Below are 23,024 nucleotides of genomic sequence, written 5' to 3' on the forward strand. Positions count from 1 at the left end.
GTGGATATACAGGGAGTACAGGAGGGGACTGAGGACGCACCTTTGTGGGACCCTCGTGTTGAGGATCAGTGTGGAGGAGGAAATGTTGCCTACCTTCACCACCTGGAGGCGTCCAGTCAGGAGGTCCAGGACCCAGTTGCATAGGGAGGAGTTCAGTCCCAGGGTCGTGAGCTTTGTGATGAGTTTAGGGGGCGCTATGGTATTGAAGGCCGAGCTGTAGTCGAACAGCATCCTCACATCCTGTACACATTTATTTTGTCCAAGTGGGTGAGGGCAGAGTGCAGTGCAACTGTTGCCTAGGGTCGGGTTTTCGAGACTAGCCAATTAGTGAGTGAATCAGAGATGTGGCAATGCAACGTTTACTCCGTTCGCAGGCAGACAACAGCCACTCCCACTACCCTTGTCTCCTCTCCCTGTAGATCTGCATTCCAATTTAAATGAGCACCTTCTATTTTCCCTTCACTTGGAGTGAGTCCTCCAGTGAGTCCTCAGTGCTAGAGACATCACTACAGACACCTTGGTTCGAATCCAGGCTGTATCACAACCGGTCGTGATCGGGAGTCCCATAGGGCGGAGCACAATTGGCCCAGCATTGTCCGGGTTTGGCCGGTGTAGGCCGTCGTTGTAAATAAGAATTTGTTCTTTAACTGAATTGCCTACTTAAATAAAGGGTAAATAAAACAATTATAGTGACGCATCTATGACGTTTCCCAGAGGAAGCCTTTCCCAAACGAGGGGAGCGGGGAGGAGGTAAGAAGTTGCAAGTACAGTAGATTGGGGCACGCCTTAGCTCCACTTCTTTTGAGGTATTACTACCCTCTGCCTGTGCTCCTCAGTTCCTACAGAGGTGTGATGCAGGCCTCCACTCTTGGCTCCGGGCATCCTACCAGGGACGTATAAAAGACTTATGAAAGGCATGGTGTTTAAGGGGGATTTTCACTACAAATGCCATTAGTGATACTGATTAATAAGGAGATTATGCAGTCTGAAGCTTTGTCCCAAATGGCACCCTATTCCCTAGTATACATTGCACTACCTTTAACCAGAGCCCTATAGGGAATAGGCTGCCATTTGGGACACAGTTGAGGATTTAAGACTTCCACTTGGAAAGAACATAGGAACTTTGGGCTCGATTCAATCCGTACACTTTTACAGAAAAAGGTGCTATCTACAACTTATGGGTTCTTTGGCTGTCCCTATAGGAGAACCCCTTTTGGTTCCAGGTAGAATCCTTTACACAGAGTTCTAAACTCAGCAAAAAAAGAAACGTCCTTTTTCAGAACCCTGTCATTCAAAGATAAATCATAAAAATCCAAATAACTTCACATATCTTCATTGTAAAGGGTTTAAACACTGTTTCCCATGCTTGTTCAATGAACCATAAACAATTAATGAACATGCACCTGTCGTTAGGACACTAACAGCTTACAGACGGTAGGCAATTAAGGTCACAGTTATGAAAACTTAGGACAATAAAGAGGCCTTTCTACTGACTCTGAAAAACACCAAAAGAAAGATGCCCAGGGTCCCTGCTCATCTGCGTGAATGTGCCTAAGGCATGCTGCAAGGAGGCATGAGTACTGCAGATGTGGCCAGGGCAATAAATTGCAATGTCGGGACTGTGAGACGCCTAAGACAGAGCTACAGGGAGACAGGATGGACAGCTGATCGTCCTCGCAGTGGCAGACCAAGTGTAACAACACCTGCACAGGAACAGTACATCCGAACATCACACCTGCGGGACAGGTACAGGATAGCAACAATAACTGCCCCAGGTACACCAGGAATGCACAATCCCTCCATCAGTGCTCAGACTATCCACAATAGGTTGAGAGAGGCTGGACTGAGGGCTTGTAGGCCTATTGTAAGGCAGGTCCTCACTAGACATCACCGGCAACAACGACGCCTTTGGGCACAAACCCACCATCGCTGGACCAGACAGGACTGGCAAAAAGTGCTCTTCACTGACGAGTTCCGGTTTTGTCTCACCAGGGGTGATGGTTGGATTCGAGTTTACCGTCGAAGGAATGAGCGTTACACCAAGGCTTGTACTCTGGAGCGATTTGGAGGTGGAGGGTCCGTCATGGTCTGGGGCGGTGTGTCACAGCATCATCGGATTGAGCTTGTTATCATTGCAGGCAATCTCAACGCTGTGCGTTACAGGGAAGACATCCTCCTCCCTCATGTGGTAACCTTCCTGCAGGCTCATCCTGACATGACCCCCCAGCATGACAATGCCACCAGCCATACTGCTCGTTCTGTGCGTGATTTCCTGCAAGACAGGAATGTCAGTGTTCTGCCATGGCCAGCGAAGAGCCCGGATCTCAATCCCATTGAGCACGTCTGGGACCTGTTGGATCGGAGGGTGAGGGCTAGGGCCATTCCCCCCAGAAATGTCAGGGAACTTGCAGGTGCCTTGGTGGAAGAGTGGGGTAACATCTCACAGCAAGAACTGGTAATTCTGGTGCAGTTCATGAGGAGGAGATGCACTGCAGTACTTCATTCAGCTGGTGGCCACACCAGATACTGACTGCTACTTTTGATTTGGACCCCCCCTCCCCCCTTTGTTCAGGGACACATTATTCAATTTCTGTTAGTCACGTCTGTGGAACTTGTTCAGTTTATGTCTCAGTTGTTGAATCTTATTATGTTCATACAAATATTAACACGTTAAGTTTGCTGAAAATAAACGCAGTTGACAGTGAGAGGGCGTTTATTTTTTTGCTGAGTTTACATGGAACCCAAAAATGGTTCTCCTATGGGGACAGCCGAGGAACATTTATGGAACCCTTTTTCTAAGAGCATAGCACTGAAGATTGATCTGCATTGTTGATAACATATACCTATAGGGATTCAGTTGTGGTTCAATGCTAAGTTTGGATGTATTAACTGTAGGTATTGTATATTTAACCAGCGGGAAATGAATGGCGGCAGGTGTTAACTTTAATGCCTTTGCCTTAAACTTAATCTGACCCTTGTTCTTAAACCTAACCACAAACCCTATGCTTAAACTTCAGTTTTTATTCTGCCGGTCGAATACAGAATTGCTTAACTATAATCCTTCAGAAAATACATTTTAATTTACAGTGTTTGCATTTAACTCTTACATCATATAAGGATGAATTAAGAATTGTGATAAAACATTCAAGATTTATTGTGAAGAGAAAAAGTGATGACAGAAAAAGTGTTTGTAGGGTGTTTCCAGCTGTTAAGAGTCTTTTGCTGCCTTATTTGACCTGTGGTCACCATGGAAACACGTGAAGAGAGAGAGAGAGAGGGAGAGAGAGAGAGAGAGAGAGAGAGAGAGAAAGCTGTCACCAGTGGTGTAAATTACTTAAGTAGTACATTCAAGTATTTTTATATTTTATTTAAATTTTTTGTACTTTACTTGTTTATATTTGACAAACTTTTACTTCACTACATTCCTAAAGGAAATGTCCTTATTAGTCCATACATTTTCCCTGACTCCCAAATGTACTCATTACATTTTGAATGCTTAGCAGGACAGGAAAATGGTCTAATTCACACACACTTATCAAGAGAACATCCCTGGTCATCCCTACTGCCTCTGATCTGCCTGACTCACTAAACACATGCTTCATTTGTAAATTATGTCTGAGTGTTGGAGCGTGACCCTGGCTAGCCGTAACAATTTATTTTTGTATTTATTTTTTTAAGAAGAAAATGGTGCCGTCTGGTTTGCTTAAAATAAGGAATTTGAAATGTTTTATACTTTTGATACTTAAGTATATTTGACTTTTACTCAAGTCGTATTTTACTGGGTTACTTTCACTTTTACTTGAGTCATTTCCTATTAAAAGGTATCTTTAATTTTACTCAAGTATGACAATTGAGTACTTTTTCCACCACCCTAATGCTAACCCTAACCTTATTTAAGCTTTTTGATTTTAATTTAAGACAAAAGTAAAATGTTTGTTTTCATACATTTTTACAATATAGACAATTTTGACTGCAGCTGGCTCAGCTCTGAGCCAGCTGCAAATAGCTCAGCTCTGAGCCAGCTGCAAATAGCTCAGCTCTGAGCCAGCTGCAAATAGCTCAGCTCTGAGCCAGCTGCAAATAGCTCAGCTCTGCCTCCTGGACTCATCCAAATAAACGCCAGCCTGCCCTGCCCACTCACAGCTCAAATCTTCCATCTTGATTTCTATTGGGAAAGTACACAGCACAACACCGCCACCATGTGATCAAAATATGAATAACATTAAAATAGGTTACATTACTTGACTTCGGTCATGTTTTTTTATTATTACAATTCAACCTTTAAATTTTTTTTTTCCAAGACAAGACTTAAGAGGTATATATACATAGCCCGTGTATATTTCATTTGTTTGGGTTATCATGAGCAATAACTTCCACTTCATGGACACTGTTAGTCCGCATCCCAAATGGCACCCTATTCTCTATATAGTGCAATAGTTTTGACCAAAACCCGATGGGGCCCTGGTCAACAGGCCCTGGTCAATGGATCCTGGTCAAAATGAGTGCATTAATAAGGGAATAGGGTGCCAGTTTGAGACAAAGCTATAGTCATTTGTCTTATCTTCAGAAATGAACATGTTCACTTGTTAGGCACGTTTGTATAATAATCCTCTCAGAGATGCTGGGTGAAGATACAGACATAAAGAGCACATGGTGGAATGTGTCTCAGTTATAAATCCTCATCATACAAACAAAACTCTGAAGTTGATGTGTAACTATGACAACAAAATCAGAGCGTCTGCTAAATGACTTAAATGTAAATGTAAATCATGTTACACAAAATTAGAAAAATACTTCACGAGTTGCATTTCAGGGCAACGAAGTTCTAAACATGTTCCCAAAATATAGCAGTCCTAGAGATATGAATTGTAACCATTCCGAAATACTTTTCCATAACATATACAATAGTCTTCATCATAGAATTCATAATACTAATAATTCCTTTTTACTCTTACAGGCGGGAACAATATAACACTGGAGGAAATTCAACAACAGTCACTGACTGAAAGTAGCTGTTGACCTTCTGACATCAATTTATGGATTCTTGGTCAAAATACTTCACAACAGGATTGGGGTTGGAGGTGACAGATAGGAAGCTTTACCTTCTCCTGCTCACTTCAATCATTTCCCTCGCTGATAGGAACCTGCGTACATGTACCTTAGAGAACAAGGAAATGACTGGCAAACCATCAGGGGAAAGCAGAAGCACTCACAATCTCTGTCTGAGCACAACCAATCAACTGTATACCTAATATATTGTTTATCGTTTCATTTCAGAGACAGACAGGAAGACATGTGTAGCTGTGTCTTTCTGTCCCCATAGCCACTTTTTGGGGAATATAAATACTTTTAAAAGTTCACATCCAGGTACAACACATTTTGTGAGCTTTCTAATACTCTACTCTTAAAAAGATCCATCGACAGCTAGTCACTATTCATGCATTATGCATCCAAACAGGAATCTCCTTCAGTACATACTCAACTTGACACGGTATGGAGTACCTTTACATACAGCTGTAGGTAGGTCTCGACAAACTACTTCCTCATTCACATTAGGGAAAACAACTTGGTGTTGTAGTTCATTGGGGGTAAATATTAGTTTTAAAAGCCTAACCTGTAGGTATACAGGCTAATACCTTTAATTCAATACAGTATGTACATATAAAATATGAACATTTACACATTGTGACAACCTCACAGAAAATCATCATTATGTACAATAAAAATGTGCCCCTAATGGATTTGATCAGGTCAAATTGCTTTCTCTTAATTTACATTTTATAATCCCCGGGTTAGTGAAGTTTTACTCTTGGGAGGTGAAAACTATTTGAGATAACGATAGTTTTGCGTTAAAATCAGACTTCAAAATAAGTCATTTTTAAAGCTGAGGTAGCTTGCAACACTGGCACATATTTAGTGAAAGAAAATAAACAATGATTGAAAGTCATGATTTTGTCCCCCCCACCCCCACACACACACAAAAAAGGAGAAAAAAAAGGTTATACTTAAAATAAAATAAAAAGAATTTAAAACATTCTCCCAAAAATTACAAAAAGAAAACCAGTAAAAACTTGTTTCTCTAAGTTAAATACATTATTATTACTACCCAGGTAGCCTAGACATTTCTGTCAATATGTTGCAGAATGTTAAGCAATATCATTTTTACACTATGGATAATATAAATAAAATACCGCATATTTTAAGATAAAAACCCTTTTTAGTACAGTAGCAATCAAGATTTCACAGACTGAACAGAAACTGCAGAGCACTGCATAAAACCATGACAACCATAACCTAATGGCATCATCCACACCTCAGCACTGCCTCCTACTGACAGGAGGCCACATCCAGTGAATATCTTAAATAGTTCTCACTATACAGAAACACTTTTAGCAGTTACTCTAGGACCAGTGGTTCAAGTACCAAAACTCTGCACAATAAAGTGAGAAGTTGAGATCTTGGGAGTAAAAATTACACCAAGATCTAATCTTCCTATGTCAAATATCCTATCATCCTAATCTCCCATGTTTACCCACCAGTTATAAGACAATGATATGATAACTGCTCTCTGAATGATATGAGTTGCTGTAAGGCTTGTGAACAGAAGCTCCCATGAAATATCGGACTTACAGTATACATCTCATCCATTTTATAATGTCGTAATCTTATGGCTGCTCATAGTGAACAAGCTTTCGAAGTAAATATTTTAAGTGTTGTTGACTGACTACTGGCACATATCTCCTTGCATTTCACAGACTCGGGTCAAGCCTCGTTGTGTTGAGGTACCATTAGGTGTGGGCTACAGTAAATGCCGAGCTTGAAGATGCGTTAAAGCAATAAGACGCCGGGCACAGCAAGCTCTTTCCCTTCTACCTCTATTGAACAACTCAATCTACCCAGCGGGCAAACCTGGTTGAAATGGCACCAGATACCAACCAGTAACCACTTTTGCCCGCTGGGTCCGCCATCTTCGCTCCCTTCAGAATTAAAACTTAGAGGTCCTAGAGGTGACCCCCCCCCCCCCCCCCCCAAAGCATCCCCTGTAAGATCACTACATCATAAACAGCTAATCCAATCCAGGTAAAAAATGAAAATAAATACTTGTTTTTATGGGACAGGGGCGGGGACTGGTTGGTTGTGCAGTGCAGAGTTGCACAGAATATTGAGGTTTGTTAGCTAGGCCTCTCTCCCTCTCCTCCGTTGGGGATACGTAGGCTACATGGGGGGCGTGGTACCCATAGACGGGTGTAATAATACCAAAGCCGCCTGCTGCCCTCCATCCTCCCTCAGTCATACAACGCTGTCCTGCAGGAGGGACCTGCTGCCCTCCCTCAGTCATACAACGCTGTCCTGCAGGAGCCACCTGCTGCCCTCCCTCAGTCATACAACGCTGTCCTGCAGGAGCCACCTGCTGCCCTCCCTCAGTCACACAACGCTGTCCTGCAGGAGGGGCCTGCTGCCCTCCCTCAGTCACACAACGCTGTCCTACAGGAGGGGCCTGCTGCCCTCCCTCAGTCACACAACGCTGTCCTGCAGAAGGGGCTCAAAGTCCTCGTCGCTGGTCGGGGCTGGCGTGTCCTCGTCGCTGCCCGGTAACGGGGTGTTGATGTGGACGCCGGCTAGCATGGAGGTATCCTTGGCGTCAGCGCAGGTCACCACAGGAGGTTCGGTGTTCTCAGGGATAAACAAGGCTACCAGGAAGGCCACCACCACCGTGCATGAGCCCAGCAGGAAGGGAGGGCCGGGGATCAAGGATTTCTGTATGGAGAGAGACACGGTATTATAGATACAGAACTTCATTTTTCTGTAGGAACTTAATTTGACATTCATACAAAACAAAGAATATAACCCATCTCTGAATAAAGAAACAGAACGATAAAGGAATATTGCAAATGCCTACTTAGGAAGAAACATGTTTTAAAGCTAAATGAGACAGAAATGTATACAGCTATATAAAGTCTGCCTATACTAGATCCACAATGTAGATGTTATTGGTGATCGTGATTAATTTACCTCAGTCGGGGGGTTAACAGGTAAAAGGTCGATGGGGTACTCTCCCTGGATGGGATCGATTGTGTTCAGCTCTACGTTAAACATGAAGAAGATAAGTCCGTACAGCGCCGGGCCCAGACCGTTACACAGGCCTCGGATACCAGTGATCATCCCCTGAACCAGACCTGAGGAGAGACAGGTTATACATTTATTTTTCAGGGACCATGAGTACCTGTGGTCCCTGGGCAGAACAGCATGGCATCACAGAGGATACAGCATACAGATACATAAACATCCATGAGACATTGTTTTAAGAACAAAGTCAAATGAGAACCATAGGATATTTTTATTTAACTAGGCAAGTCAGTTAAGAACAAATTCTTATTTTACAATAACGGCCTACCCCTCCCCTAACCCGGACAACGATGGGCCAAATGTGCACCGTCCTATTATGGGACTCCCGATCACAGCCCAGTTGTGATACAGCCTGGGATAGAACCAGGGTCTGTAGTGACGCCTCTAGCACTGAGATGCAGTGCCTTAGACTGCTGAGCCACTCAGGTGCTTTAAATTTCTACTATACGTCCGCTATGAAATAAATAGTGAAAGTTCAAAACATCCATGCCTTTATATACTGTGGTGTGTCTTAATGGAAAATGTCAGTAAACATATTTTTCATACTGATTTACTTTAAAAATGACAATGGAGGGGGAAAAGGAAGAAAGATGGTACCGAAGAGAGCAGGACAAACAGACAGATTACATGAAGGGAATATCTTAGAGCAGGACAAACAGACAGATTACATGAAGGGAATATCTTAGAGCAGGACAAACAGACAGATTACATGAAGGGAATATTTTAGAGCAGGACAAACAGACAGATTACATGAAGGGAATATTTTAGAACAGGACAAACAGACAGATTACATGAAGGGAATATCTTAGAACAGGACAAACAGACAGATTACATGAAGGGAATATTTTAGAGCAGGACAAACAGACAGATTACATGAAGGGAATATTTTAGAGCAGGACAAACAGACAGATTACATGAAGGGAATATTTTAGAGCAGGACAAACAGACAGATTACATGAAGGGAATATCTTAGAGCAGGACAAACAGACAGATTACATGAAGGGAATATTTTAGAGCAGGACAAACAGACAGATTACATGAAGGGAATATCTTAGAACAGGACAAACAGACAGATTACATGAAGGGAATATCTTAGAGCAGGACAAACAGACAGATTACATGAAGGGAATATTTTAGAACAGGATAAACAGACAGATTACATGAAGGGAATATTTTAGAACAGGATAAACAGACAGATTACATGAAGGGAATATCTTAGAGCAGGACAAACAGACAGATTACATGAAGGGAATATTTTAGAACAGGATAAACAGACAGATTACATGAAGGGAATATTTTAGAACAGGATAAACAGACAGATTACATGACGGGAATATTTTAGAGCAGGACAAACGGATGAAGTACATATAGAAAAGAGAAATAAAGGGAATGTCTTACCTTGCTTATCTGGGTCTGCACTGCGAGACACCAGGGCACTCACTGCAGGAAAGGTGATACTAGACATGGCTGCTACTGCACCTGCAGCCCACATCATCCTACACAGAGAGGAGACAGTGGTTATCTAGACACATACAGTATGAGACATTTTAGCTATAGGACCTAGTAACCACACCCTCAGGACCAGCCCCTCTGAGCACGCTCAGTGACCTCTGGCAAAATTGATCACGATTCCCCTTCGCTTTTGCGTCCTTTTTTTTAAGATCGTTTTTCATTTGCACAAGAAAGAGATAATTGCATTAAGGTTTTTTTAACAATAAAGTGGACAGTCAAGGACTTGTAATATTCTGTATTTATAAACATTTAAAAAATAGTGTGAGTTCTAACTGTTGTCTAACTGTACTTAACTGTCAACACAGGCCAGCCCTGTTGATACTACTCAGGTAGCCACAGTACAGGCCAGCCCTGATGATACTACTCAGGTAGCCACAGTACAGGCCAGCCCTGTTGATACTACTCAGGTAGCCACAGTACAGGCCAGCCCTGTTGATACTACTCAGGTAGCCACAGTACAGGCCAGCCCTGTTGATACTACTCAGGTAGCCACAGTACAGGCCAGCCCTGTTGATACTACTCAGGTAGCCACAGTACAGGCCAGCCCTGATGATACTAGTCAGGTAGCCACAGTACAGGCCAGCCAGGTTGATACTACTCAGGTAGCCACAGTACAGGCCAGCCCTGTTGATACTACTCAGGTAGCCACAGTACAGGCCAGCCCTGATGATACTAGTCAGGTAGCCACAGTACAGGCCAGCCCTGTTGATACTACTCAGGTAGCCACAGTACAGGCCAGCCCTGTTGATACTACTCAGGTAGCCACAGTACAGGCCAGCCTTGTTGATACTACTCAGGTAGCCACAGTATAGGCCAGCCTTGTTGATACTACTCAGGTAGCCACAGTACAGGCCAGCCCTGATGATACTAGTCAGGTAGCCACAGTACAGGCCAGCCCTGTTGATACTACTCAGGTAGCCACAGTACAGGCCAGCCCTGTTGATACTAGTCAGGTAGCCACAGTACAGGCCAGCCCTGTTGATACTACTCAGGTAGCCACAGTACAGGCCAGCCCTGTTGATACTACTCAGGTAGCCACAGTACAGGCCAGCCCTGATGATACTAGTCAGGTAGCCACAGTACAGGCCAGCCCTGTTGATACTACTCAGGTAGCCACAGTACAGGCCAGCCCTGTTGATACTACTCAGGTAACCACAGTACAGGCCAGCCTTGTTGATACTACTCAGGTAGCCACAGTACAGGCCAGCCCTGTTGATACTACTCAGGTAGCCACAGTACAGGCCAGCCCTGTTGATAATCCTCAGGTAGCCACAGTACAGGCCAGCCCTGTTGATAATACTCAGGTAGCCACAGTACAGGCCAGCCCTGTTGATAATACTCAGGTAACCACAGTACAGGCCAGCCCTGTTGATACTACTCAGGTAGCCACAGTACAACAGACAGAGTTGAAGGTGACCCACCATGGTTCTGACCCGAAGCCGTACCAGGCCAGCTGTAGAATCTGGAAGCCCAGGCCCAGAAGGACCGTGTTCTTGTTTCCAATAGTTCTCATCAAGACTGTGAGAATAAGTGTCTGCAACAAGAAGCAAACAATTAATACATTTTTAAAAATGATCATTAAAGAAATCAAATGTTTTTATAATGCCCAATGAGAAGTCATCACAAAGTGCTTTACAAAGTGCTCATTTATGTCTTTATTTATTGTAGGCACACATAAATATTGGATTCATAGGAATTACACAATTTGCTACATTACATTATAATGCCTTTTTAGAGCGGGCATGCGTCGGACTAATAACCGAAAGGCCACAAGATCGAATCCCCGAGCTGACAAGGTAAAAATACGTCGTTCTGCCCCTGAACAAGGCAGTTAACCCACTGTTCCTAGGCTGTCATTGAAAATAAGAATATGTTCTTAACTGACTTGCCTAGTTAACTAATGAAAATAAAAAATGTCAGCATTCTTTACATCTAAACGTGGAACTTGATTCAATTCCAAAGGACGATAACTCATTTGAACTGACACATGTTGTTAACCGAAGACTTGATTAGAACGGATTGTTCAGTAACACATTGCAGTCTCCCACAGACAGTTAAATGGAGGAGTATTGAGTCAGATACATACCTGGGCTATGATGGAGAGGATTCCAACCACCCCGATGAACACTGCGATTGTTGCCGATGAAAAGTTAATGACCTGAGAGATTGAGAAATAAAAATAAATGGAGAGCGAGACAGAGAGAGAAAGGGAGAAAGACAGAACGAGAGAGAGCCATAGACAGAGGGAGAAAGCCATAAAACGGCATTAGTCTCCCTCTTTACTCTAAAGCCAATTAATGACAAGCACTTGACTGTGCTCAACGGAGAGTGAGCTGTTCAAGTAGAAGAGAAAGGAACGGCGAAAGAACGAAATCTCTATGATTACAGTCACCCAGCTATAAGGAACTGAACCTGTGGCAAACGACACCTTGTACAGAAATAACTCAACTGTTCTTCATCTCTTGTTGAGATGATTTGATGTGTTGAATTTTATGTGGATATTTTCATTAGCAATCTGCACACAATATTGAGGTTAGTTTGCTAGGTCTCACTCACACAGATAGTCTACATGGGGCTGGCTGGGTACTCGTAGCTGGGTATAATAATACCACAATCTCATGTTTACTGCCAGATGGCGCAGATAAATGAAAGGGACGTTTTTATCAGTCTCGGGTAAATGAAGAGCAGGTGTTTAATTGCCTAAGGTAGAGGAACAACTAGGCTTTGGCAGTATACCATATATACCAGGTAATTTGGAAATAGTATTGAAAAACCATCCTGTGGCTCTCAAAATTATTTACCACAAGACATTTTTTTTTAGTTGTAGCTACTTTAAGTAAATACCTGTAGTCAACTTGTGCAATTTGTTAGGAGATAAAGCAGATTCTGTTCTTCATTTCACCCGTCACATTATTTGACATGATGAAGTTTACCATGGTTCCCCAGCACAGTCGAGCCAGTCGCGTGTTTGTTTGTAAATGGCACAACAGGAGAAAGCACGAGCAGGTGAGTCCAGCTGTGTATTGACAGGGATCACGTTTTATATTGAAAGTCAGTGTTTTTCACTTCAAGAGTGATCAGGGACGTGTAACTATTGTTTTCCTTCACCGAAAATACATTAGTGCAACATATTCGGCAGAAAATAGTTTCATTGTCATCAGATGACAACAGAAGTGCAATGCTCCTACCTATATATGTATGCTCCTACCTAAATATGTATGCTCCTACCTATATATGTATTCTCCTACCTATATATGTATGCTCCTACCTATATATGTATGCTCCTACCTATATATTATGCTCCTACCTATATATGTATGCTCCTACCTATATATGTATTCTCCTACCTATATATGTATGCTCCTACCTATATATTATGCTCCTACCTCTATATGTATGCTCCTACCTATATATGTATGCTCCTACCTATATATGTATTCTCCTACCTATATATGTATGCTCCTACCTATATATTATGCTCCTACCTATATATGTATGCTCCTACCTATATATGTATTCTCCTACCTATATATGTATGCTCCTAACTGTATATGTATGCTCCTACCTATATATGTATGCTCCTACCTATATATGTATGCTCCTACCTGTATATGTATGATACTACCTGTATATGTATGATCCTACCTATATATGTATGCTTCTACCTATATATTATGCTCCTACCTATATATGTATGATCCTACCTGTATATGTATGCTCCTACCTGTATATGTATGATCCTACCTGTATATGTATGATCCTACCTGTACATGTATGATCCTACCTATATATTATGCTCCTACCTGTATATGTATGATCCTACCTGTATATGTATGATCCTACCTATATATGTATGTTCCTACCTATATATTATGCTCCTACCTATATATGTATGCTCCTACCTATATATGTATGCTCCTACCTATATATATATGATTCTACCTATATATGTATGCTACTACCTGTATATGTATGCTCCTACCTGTATATGTATGATCCTACCTATATATGTATGCTCCTACCAATATATGTATGATCCTACCTGTATATGTATGCTCCTACCTGTATATGTATGATCCTACCTATATATTATGCTCCTACCTGTATATGTATGATCCTACCTGTATATGTATGATCCTACCTATATATGTATGTTCCTACCTATATATTATGCTCCTACCTATATATGTATGCTGCTACCTGTATATGTATGCTCCTACCTGTATATGTATGATCCTACCTATATATGTATGCTACTACCTGTATATGTATGCTCCTACCTGTATATGTATGATCCTACCTGTATATGTATGCTCCTACCTATATATGTATGCTCCTACCTGTATATGTATTCACCTACCTGTACATGTATGCTCCTACCTGTATATGTATGCTCCTACCTATATATGTATGCTCCTACCTAAATATGTATGCTCCTACCTATATATGTATTCTCCTACCTATATATGTATGCTCCTACCTATATATGTATGCTCCTACCTATATATTATGCTCCTACCTATATATGTATGCTCCTACCTATATATGTATTATCCTACCTATATATTATGCTCCTACCTCTATATGTATGCTCCTACCTATATATGTATGCTCCTACCTATATATGTATTCTCCTACCTATATATGTATGCTCCTACCTATATATTGTGCTCCTACCTATATATGTATGCTCCTACCTATATATGTATTCTCCTACCTATATATGTATGCTCCTACCTGTATATGTATGCTCCTACCTGTATATGTATGATCCTACCTGTATATGTATGCTCCTACCAATATATGCATGATCCTACCTGTATATGTATGCTCCTACCTGTATATGTATGATCCTACCTATATATTATGCTCCTACCTGTATATGTATGCTCCTACCTATATATTATGCTCCTACCTATATATGTATGCTCCTACCTATATATGTATGCTCCTACCTATATATATATATATATATGATTCTACCTATATATGTATTCTCCTACCTATATATGTATGCTCCTAACTGTATATGTATGCTCCTACCTATATATGTATGCTCCTACCTATATATGTATGCTCCTCCTACCTGTATATGTATGATACTACCTGTATATGTATGATCCTACCTATATATGTATGCTTCTACCTATATATTATGCTCCTACCTATATATGTATGCTCCTACCTGTATATGTATGCTCCTACCTGTATATGTATGCTCCTACCTATATATGTATGCTCCTACCAATATATGTATGATCCTACCTGTATATGTATGCTCCTACCTGTATATGTATGCTCCTACCTGTATATGTATGCTCCTACCAATATATGCATGATCCTACCTGTATATGTATGCTCCTACCTGTATATGTATGATCCTACCTATATATTATGCTCCTACCTGTATATGTATGCTCCTACCTATATATTATGCTCCTACCTATATATGTATGCTCCTACCTATATATGTATTTTCCTACCTGTATATGTATTCACCTACCTGTACATGTATGCTCCTACCTGTATATGTATGCTCCTACCTGTATATGTATGCTCCTACCTGTATATGTATGCTCCTACCTATATATGTATGCTCCTACCAATATATGTATGCTTCTACCTATATATGTATGCTCCTACCAATATATGTATGCTCCTACCAATATATGTATGCTCCTACCTGTATATGTATGATCCTACCTGTATATGTATGCTCCTACCTATATATGTATGCTCCTACCTGTATATGTATTCACCTACCTGTACATGTATGCTCCTACCTGTATATGTATGCTCCTACCTATATATGTATGCTCCTACCTAAATATGTATGCTCCTACCTATATATGTATTCTCCTACCTATATATGTATGCTCCTACCTATATATGTATGCTCCTACCTATATATTATGCTCCTACCTATATATGTATGCTCCTACCTATATATGTATTATCCTACCTATATATTATGCTCCTACCTCTATATGTATGCTCCTACCTATATATGTATGCTCCTACCTATATATGTATTCTCCTACCTATATATGTATGCTCCTACCTATATATTATGCTCCTACCTATATATGTATGCTCCTACCTATATATGTATTCTCCTACCTATATATGTATGCTCCTAACTGTATATGTATGCTCCTACCTATATATGTATGCTCCTACCTATATATGTATGCTCCTCCTACCTGTATATGTATGATACTACCTGTATATGTATGATCCTACCTATATATGTATGCTTCTACCTATATATTATGCTCCTACCTATATATGTATGCTCCTACCTGTATATGTATGCTCCTACATGTATATGTATGCTCCTACCTGTATATGTATGATCCTACCTGTATATGTATGCTCCTACCAATATATGCATGATCCTACCTGTATATGTATGCTCCTACCTGTATATGTATGATCCTACCTATATATTATGCTCCTACCTATATATGTATGCTCCTACCTATATATGTATGCTCCTACCTATATATATATATATGATTCTACCTATATATGTATTCTCCTACCTGTATATGTATGCTCCTACCTGTATATGTATGATCCTACCTATATATGTATGCTCCTACCTGTATATGTATGCTCCTACCTGTATATGTATGATCCTACCTGTATATGTATGCTCCTACCTATATATGTATGCTCCTACCTGTATATGTATTCACCTACCTGTACATGTATGCTCCTACCTGTATATGTATGCTCCTACCTGTATATGTATGCTCCTACCTGTATATGTATGCTCCTACCTATATATGTATGCTCCTACCAATATATGTATGCTCCTACCTATATATGTATGCTCCTACCAATATATGTATGCTCCTACCAATATATGTATGCTCCTACCAATATATGTATGCTCCTACCTGTATGTATAACTTTATGAGCTGGATTTCCTAATGTTTTGCAATTAGTTTATTTACATTTGCACTCGTTCACATATTTAGCTAGCAGCCTCCATGGAAATCCTCTTTTACTTGTGCTAATTTTGTTAGCATTCTGGGTTTTTTGCGTTTTTTTGGAGACCCCGTTTGTACTAAGCCAGTAATACTGTAAATCCTGGTGTGAGAGAAGAACGGTATGAGGATTTGAAAATCTGGATACAGTCCGACCCTAGGAACAAGTTGGATATTTACCTGTCTAAGATATAGGAAGAAACTGGAGTATTGACCAGCCTCAGGTAGGTAGGACAGGAACACGGTTATACAGATGAGAAGAACTGTGGGATCCTTTCCCACTTTCCTCATCGACTGCAAACAAGAGAGACACCAAAGGCTTTAAACTAACAGAGAGACACCAAAGGCTTTAAACTAACAGAGAGAGACACCAAAGGCTTTAAACTAACAGAGAGAGACACCAAAGGCTTTAAACTAACAGAGACACCAAAGGCTTTAAACTAACAGAGACACCAAAGGCTTTAAACTAACAGAGACACCAAAGGCTTTAAACTAACAGAGAGAGACACCAAAGGCTTTAAACTAACAGAGACACCAAAGGCTTTAAACTAACAGAGAGAGACACCAAAGGCTTTAAACTAACAGAGACACCAAAGGCTTTAAACTAACAGAGACACCAAAGGCTTTAAACTAACAGAGAGAGACACCAAAGGCTTTAAACTAACAGAGAGAGACACCAAAGGCTTTAAACTAACAGAGACACCAAAGGCTTTTCAAAATGGCCACAAACACTGATGAAGCTAGGTAGCCTACTAACGTGTATGTACGTATAGTATATCCCAGACCGATCTCATTGACTCATAGCATGGTATAGCATGGCATAGAATACTGTAGCACTCACCTGGAAGGGGTCTGCCTGCTCCCAGGTGATAGGTGCTCCCCAGGTGTTGAGTCTCATCTTCTCCGGTAGGGACTCAGGCACGGCCAGCAGGATGAAGCAGATGTCTGCCAGAGCCACCAGCGTAGCCACCAACACCACCAGGTTGTCACCGTAACACGCGGACAGGTACGCCCCGATGGCTGGACTCGTCACCAGGCTGGCTGCAAACGTAGCCGACACCTAGAGGAAAACACAGAGGACGAGGTGTGTTTTAAACTAGTCTTTTTTTTAGGTCTATTTATATTTAATCACGATAGTCCACTCAGCAACAATTGTCACAGTTTTCCATGAAGTCCTGTAGTGCATTTATTATTTTTTTATGGTATTGGAGCCAATAGCTGTCAATGACCCAATGTATGCAGCTATTTTTCACATTTAACACGTGGTTAAGCTATACAAAGGAAACTTAATTCATGTTAATAAATGCTACTCTTCATTCAACGCCAAGACGCAAAATACAAAGTGAAAAGGATGAGAGAATTGAATGGCATACGACACACTGCATGCTGTGACCTCAAGGGACTGCATGAGATCTGACATCACTGTGTGAAGGATTGTAAAAACATGACACAACCAACATCTATTCAACACAACAGAACACATTGCATAACCCATATAGAAGTGCAGAACTTGATCTTCACCCACATAACTGTCAAATAGAATTGGAAAGATATAATTATCCACTACCCTTTACCCCAATCAACTGAGGAAAACACTGTACATCAGGGATGGGCAACTGGCGGCCAAACTTACTGTTGAGAGTTAGAATAGTAGGATACACCAGGTGCAATTTCAAAATGTGGTTGTGCATCAGCAGTTTTCCTCTTGTTATGTCAGTCACTGACAGTCACTCAATTAGCCCATGTCAGCTAAATATTTTGTTGATTGGTAAGTTATTAAGAATTACCAGCCTGGGGGGCCCCATTGATTTTGTTAGTCACACACTCAGATATCACATTCAAAACCGAAAACATTTCTATCCACCATATTGCAAAATGTGTAGAATTGCATGAAATTAGTTTAAAAATTGCTCAATTTCCTCTCCGCCCCATAGCAAAATGTGTAGAATTGCATGAAATTAGTTAGAAAATTGCTCAATTTCCTCTCCTCCCCATAGCAAAATGTGTAGAATTGCAGCAAACTTGTTTCAAAACTAACATTTTCTCTACGCCCCGCTTTCAAGAGGAGGAGCAGGTAAAATATTTTACTCGCAAGGTGGGGGGCCACAAAAAAAATAACTTTGCTTATGGCCCTCAAAAGTCTAGGGCCGGCTCTGACTGCATATGTAGGTATGGATGTGGGTACGCAGGAGAATGAACCACTACGGCCCCTCATGATGAGTTCAGATGTTTTGTGGCCCCCACTCCCATCAGTTACCCATCCCTGCTGAAGTCATAATAAAAATTGAACTAGCTCTTTACCAGTCCGTATGCTGTGCTTCTTTCATGCTCCTCAGTGACATCAGAGACATAAGCAAAGATGACAGAGAAGGTGACAGAGAAAGCCCCTGACATGGAAATCGCTGCAAAGTACCACCTGAGGGAGAAAACATGACGTCAGTCACATCCAAGGCAGTGCATTCCACACCACATATTTGACAAATAAGATCAACAAACACTCCCACAGACTCTAAAGCTAAAGATCTATTGACAGGCATCAAAATGTTTACCAATTTGAAAGGCTGACTGAAATGGTTAAAACAGACAGCTATATGGTAGTGTGTGCATAGGCACTGTTACAACAGCACTACACAAGATCCCCTGTTTACATGTACTTATTGTTTAATTCAAATCAAAAGACACAATGAATACTGAACCAAATCACAGCAGTGTTTTTTTCTTGGTCAGAAGAGAGGTGCAGGACTTACCAGGGACTGAGTCTCATGAGCGGGATGGGGGCACAGGTGAAGAACACAGTGACCAATAGGAAGGACCGCCTGCCCCACACATCTGACAGGGCACCAATCAGAGGGGCGCTCATGAAGGACAGGAGGCCCTGTGGCAGAGGAGGGTGAAGAGGGGGAGGAGCCTCTGTTAAGAACATCATGTTACCGGGAACCCGTAATGAGAAGCCTCATTGATCTTTAGTGTAAATGAGAGTGAGCTGAATTATAATCAAGTAGCAGCAAGAAAATGGCTGCCCTTTGCTCTCCTGAAATGACATATGATAAACTTATAATTAAACTTATACATCACTAGTTATGAAATAATAAGATACTAGATTTTTTTTTAAATAGAGTACCAGAATGCTGCTTTTGTTCAATCGCTCAGGGATGCAACTCTACGGGGATCCTCATAGCAGTGATCAATAAATTACGTAATTGGTTAATTATTTTGGAGATATACTGTTCGTAGTCTGCCAAACAACATTTTTGTATTTAAGTTACTTCTATGCCTGATATCTTACCTTCACACCTTGAATAAGGCCATTCATCAGAAATGTGTGCTGTGGAAACGTTTCATGTAAAACCTGCAAAAATAAACCAGAGAAACCACAAAGATCTTTAAAAAGGGTCTCTTGCACAGATAGGGTGCCAACTGCCAAGAAACCATAGTCACACACACAGACAGCTGTGTGCTTAACAAGCGGTTTTACAAGCCAAGAAACCTACCCTACAGAGAGAAGACTAGAAGAGACAGATGGGGATGAAAATAAGAGACAGACTGGCAGTGAGAGTGAGAAAGAGAGCAAGAGAGAGTTGATGGCTGTGCTACAGATATACTGAACAAAAATATAAAACGCAACCATTTCAAAGATTTTACTGAGGTACAGTCCATATAAGGAAATCCGTCAATTGAAATAAATGCATTTGGCACTAATCTATGGATTTCACATGACTGGGCAGGGGCACAGCCATGGGTAGGCTTTGGAGGGCATAGGTCCACTCTCTAGGGAGCCAGACCCAGCCGAACATAATTCGTTTTTCCCAACAAAAGGGCTTTATTACAGACGGAAATATTCCTCAGCACCCCCCTCAGACGATCCCACTGGTGAAGAAGCCGTATGAGCCGGTCTACCGTTGTGAGGCCGGTTGGACGTACTGCCAAATTGTCTACAATAACAGAGCCGGCTTATGGTAAAGAAATTAACATTTAAATTATCTGGCAACTGCTCTGTTGAACATTCCTGCAGTCAGCATGCCAATTGCACACTCCCTCAACTTGAGTCATCGGTGGTGTTGTGTGACAAAACTGCACATTTTAGAGTGTCCTTTTATTGTCCCCAGCAAAAGGTTCACATATGTAATGATCATGCTGTTTAAACAGTTTCTTGATAAGCCACACCTGTCAGGTGGATGGATTATCTTGGCAAAGGAGAAATGCTCACTAACAGGGTTGTAAACAAATTTGTGCACAACATTTGAGAGAAAAAAGCTGTTTGTGCATATGGAACATTTCTGGGATCTTTTATTTCAGCTCATGACACTTGGGACCAACACTTTACATGTTGCATATATAGATAAAATAGATAGAAACAATAAAATGGATAAAATAGATAATCCTGCAGCAACAGGACATTTGAATTATGTGAATTATAATGAATGGTCATTTTATAGAGGTTGATACATTTTTCATAAAGAGAAAGTCAAGTCTAATTTCTAAATGGAATTTACAAACTTCAGAAGCCATTTAAACCTCAAATACACTAAACATTTTTAATTGTCCTGCTTCAGGGTGATCAAATTAAGATCCTACATCTGAAAACAGACAGGCCAGCTGGAGATGGAACTCACTGTCAGCATGGGAGTGGTGAGGAGACCCCAGGCAAAGAACTCCAGGAAGATGACCACAACAGCATGGGAGACACTGGGTCTGCCAATGCCATGGCCCGGCTGCAACACACAGGAAAGAAAGGTGGCCATTTTAGACAGTGTTCGATCCAATTTTAAAACATCCACCAAATGAACAGCTCTCACAGTGTGATAATTTTTTCAACAGCATTTCAAAAAGGCTACCATTTACTGAGTCTATTGTCTAATGATGCTGTCTGAATGGGATTATCTAGATTAAATCAGTCTAAATCTAAATCAATAAGAGAAAGAAATCCCACTGCTCCACTTCTCTTTCAAGGTGAATAAGTCACTGTCTTTGCTATTTGAAGACATCCACGTGGGGACCTCTGAAGGAGATCATCAGTGGTCTTTGAGGAAGGCAGAGATAGGGGAGCACAGGCCCCTAGCTACTTCACAGCACAGTGATGCAGCCTTCAGTCTTGGGAAGATTGGGACATGGCCGTTTAATGACAGTAGAGATTGAAGGTGGGCCTTCTATTACTATCCCTCGTGTTGATGACAGTGAGTGCACTGAGTTTGTCTGTGTATATGTGATATGTATGCATGAGTGAGAACTGGGGGAGAGTGTGATGTCATCTCAGCTCGCTGTCATGCAAGGTGGAAATCACGTCATGATCACCAAGCCTAATCTGTGGAATTAGACATACAGTAGCCAGGCTTTATGGCGATTCAATCACTGCTGGCTTTTCAATGTTGTGAAAAATAGAGTCAGGCCTAATAATTTAGTTGTGTTAATTACAAATAAAAACCCTAATATAAAATTAATGTCTCAATCCACTTTGATGCATAGCTCAGACTAATAACAGAAGCCTTGTTAAACCTTGAATACACTACACTTTTGCATTGCCTGCTTTGTAGGGTAATTCTCCCAAAAAAATAGTTATTAAATTGCGTTGGGGGGAAGTCGGAGGATGTTATGTAATGTCAGCGGCATATCAATAGTATACAGGCTCCAATAAGCTCCTCCGCAGCTATAGGCCTTAAGGCGCTACCCCGAGATATTACCGGCCGCGTCCTTCCAATAGGCGTTCCAACGTAACCATCTATCATTATTGATCATCTAACACATTGATCCACAATTCAAAACGGATTAGTAATAGGTTTAGCGCAACAATATGTCGCACTTTGGGCTGACAGAGCCGTTTCATTTTCACAAGGTATCTCGAGTACACAATGTCCGCTTATGTCATTGCCTGCTGCTACCGCAGGCGCACTCACAGCTGATACTCCACGGTTGGCAGTTTATGTGAAATCGGTTACATTGTTACATTACACAAATACTATAGGCTACATTCCCGGTTGCAATAGGCTACCGAAATAAAGACGATTAAATCACATACCGTGGGCCCATCTTTCATGATAATTTTCTTGACCAACACTATACGGTTGGTACCCTGTTGATCTTTCTCTCCCGGAGTCATCTCCTCATTACATTTTGCCGGAGTTACATAGAATCCATGCTGCGTAGGGATCTTCGGTTCACCCGCTTCTTCCAGGATGCCTTCTTATTTAGCCTTGGAAGGCTAACTGTAAAATAAATACGTGTTTATAACCCAGTAGTCCGACCGAATCGACAACAAATGCGAATAATGTACAAAATGGATATTGCAAACGTCATCAACACGTCCTCTTGATTCACTCTGTACAGAGGACAGCGCACTCCAGCGATGGAAGATTAGAGATGGTGCTAAAGGTACTGACTGCGGATCCGTGTGTG

General features: G+C 41.3%; 1 protein-coding gene across 1 annotated transcript; it reads right to left on the reverse strand.

Moving 5' to 3' along the window:
- Positions 1 to 4,232: 4,232 nt before the first annotated feature.
- Positions 4,233 to 23,005, reverse strand: LOC115105962 (hippocampus abundant transcript 1 protein-like). Its single transcript, XM_029628503.2, has 12 exons — positions 22,648 to 23,005; positions 21,248 to 21,346; positions 19,921 to 19,983; positions 19,382 to 19,509; positions 18,936 to 19,050; positions 17,476 to 17,694; positions 16,815 to 16,928; positions 11,726 to 11,797; positions 11,061 to 11,173; positions 9,526 to 9,623; positions 8,014 to 8,177; positions 4,233 to 7,758 (listed from the first exon to the last, which is right to left on the reverse strand). Exons 1-12 carry the CDS (start codon positions 22,726 to 22,728, stop codon positions 7,516 to 7,518), a joined length of 1,509 nt encoding a protein of 502 aa, XP_029484363.1. The 5' UTR covers positions 22,729 to 23,005; the 3' UTR covers positions 4,233 to 7,515.
- Positions 23,006 to 23,024: the final 19 nt, after the last annotated feature.

Source organism: Oncorhynchus nerka, linkage group LG22 (genome assembly GCF_034236695.1).
Source record: "Oncorhynchus nerka isolate Pitt River linkage group LG22, Oner_Uvic_2.0, whole genome shotgun sequence".
Taxonomy (NCBI): domain Eukaryota; kingdom Metazoa; phylum Chordata; class Actinopteri; order Salmoniformes; family Salmonidae; genus Oncorhynchus; species Oncorhynchus nerka.

Coding starts and splice junctions, on each gene's coding strand:
- LOC115105962 (XM_029628503.2), bottom strand. CDS start 22,728: ATGACTCCGGGAGAGAAAGATCAACAGGGTACCAACCGTATAGTGTTG. Junction 11,798..16,814: donor TCTTCCTATATCTTAGACAG/GTAAATATCCAA, acceptor TCAATCTCTCAG/GTCATTAACTTTTCATCGGC. Junction 9,624..11,060: donor GGCTTCGGGTCAGAACCATG/GTGGGTCACCTT, acceptor CTCTCTGTGTAG/GATGATGTGGGCTGCAGGTG.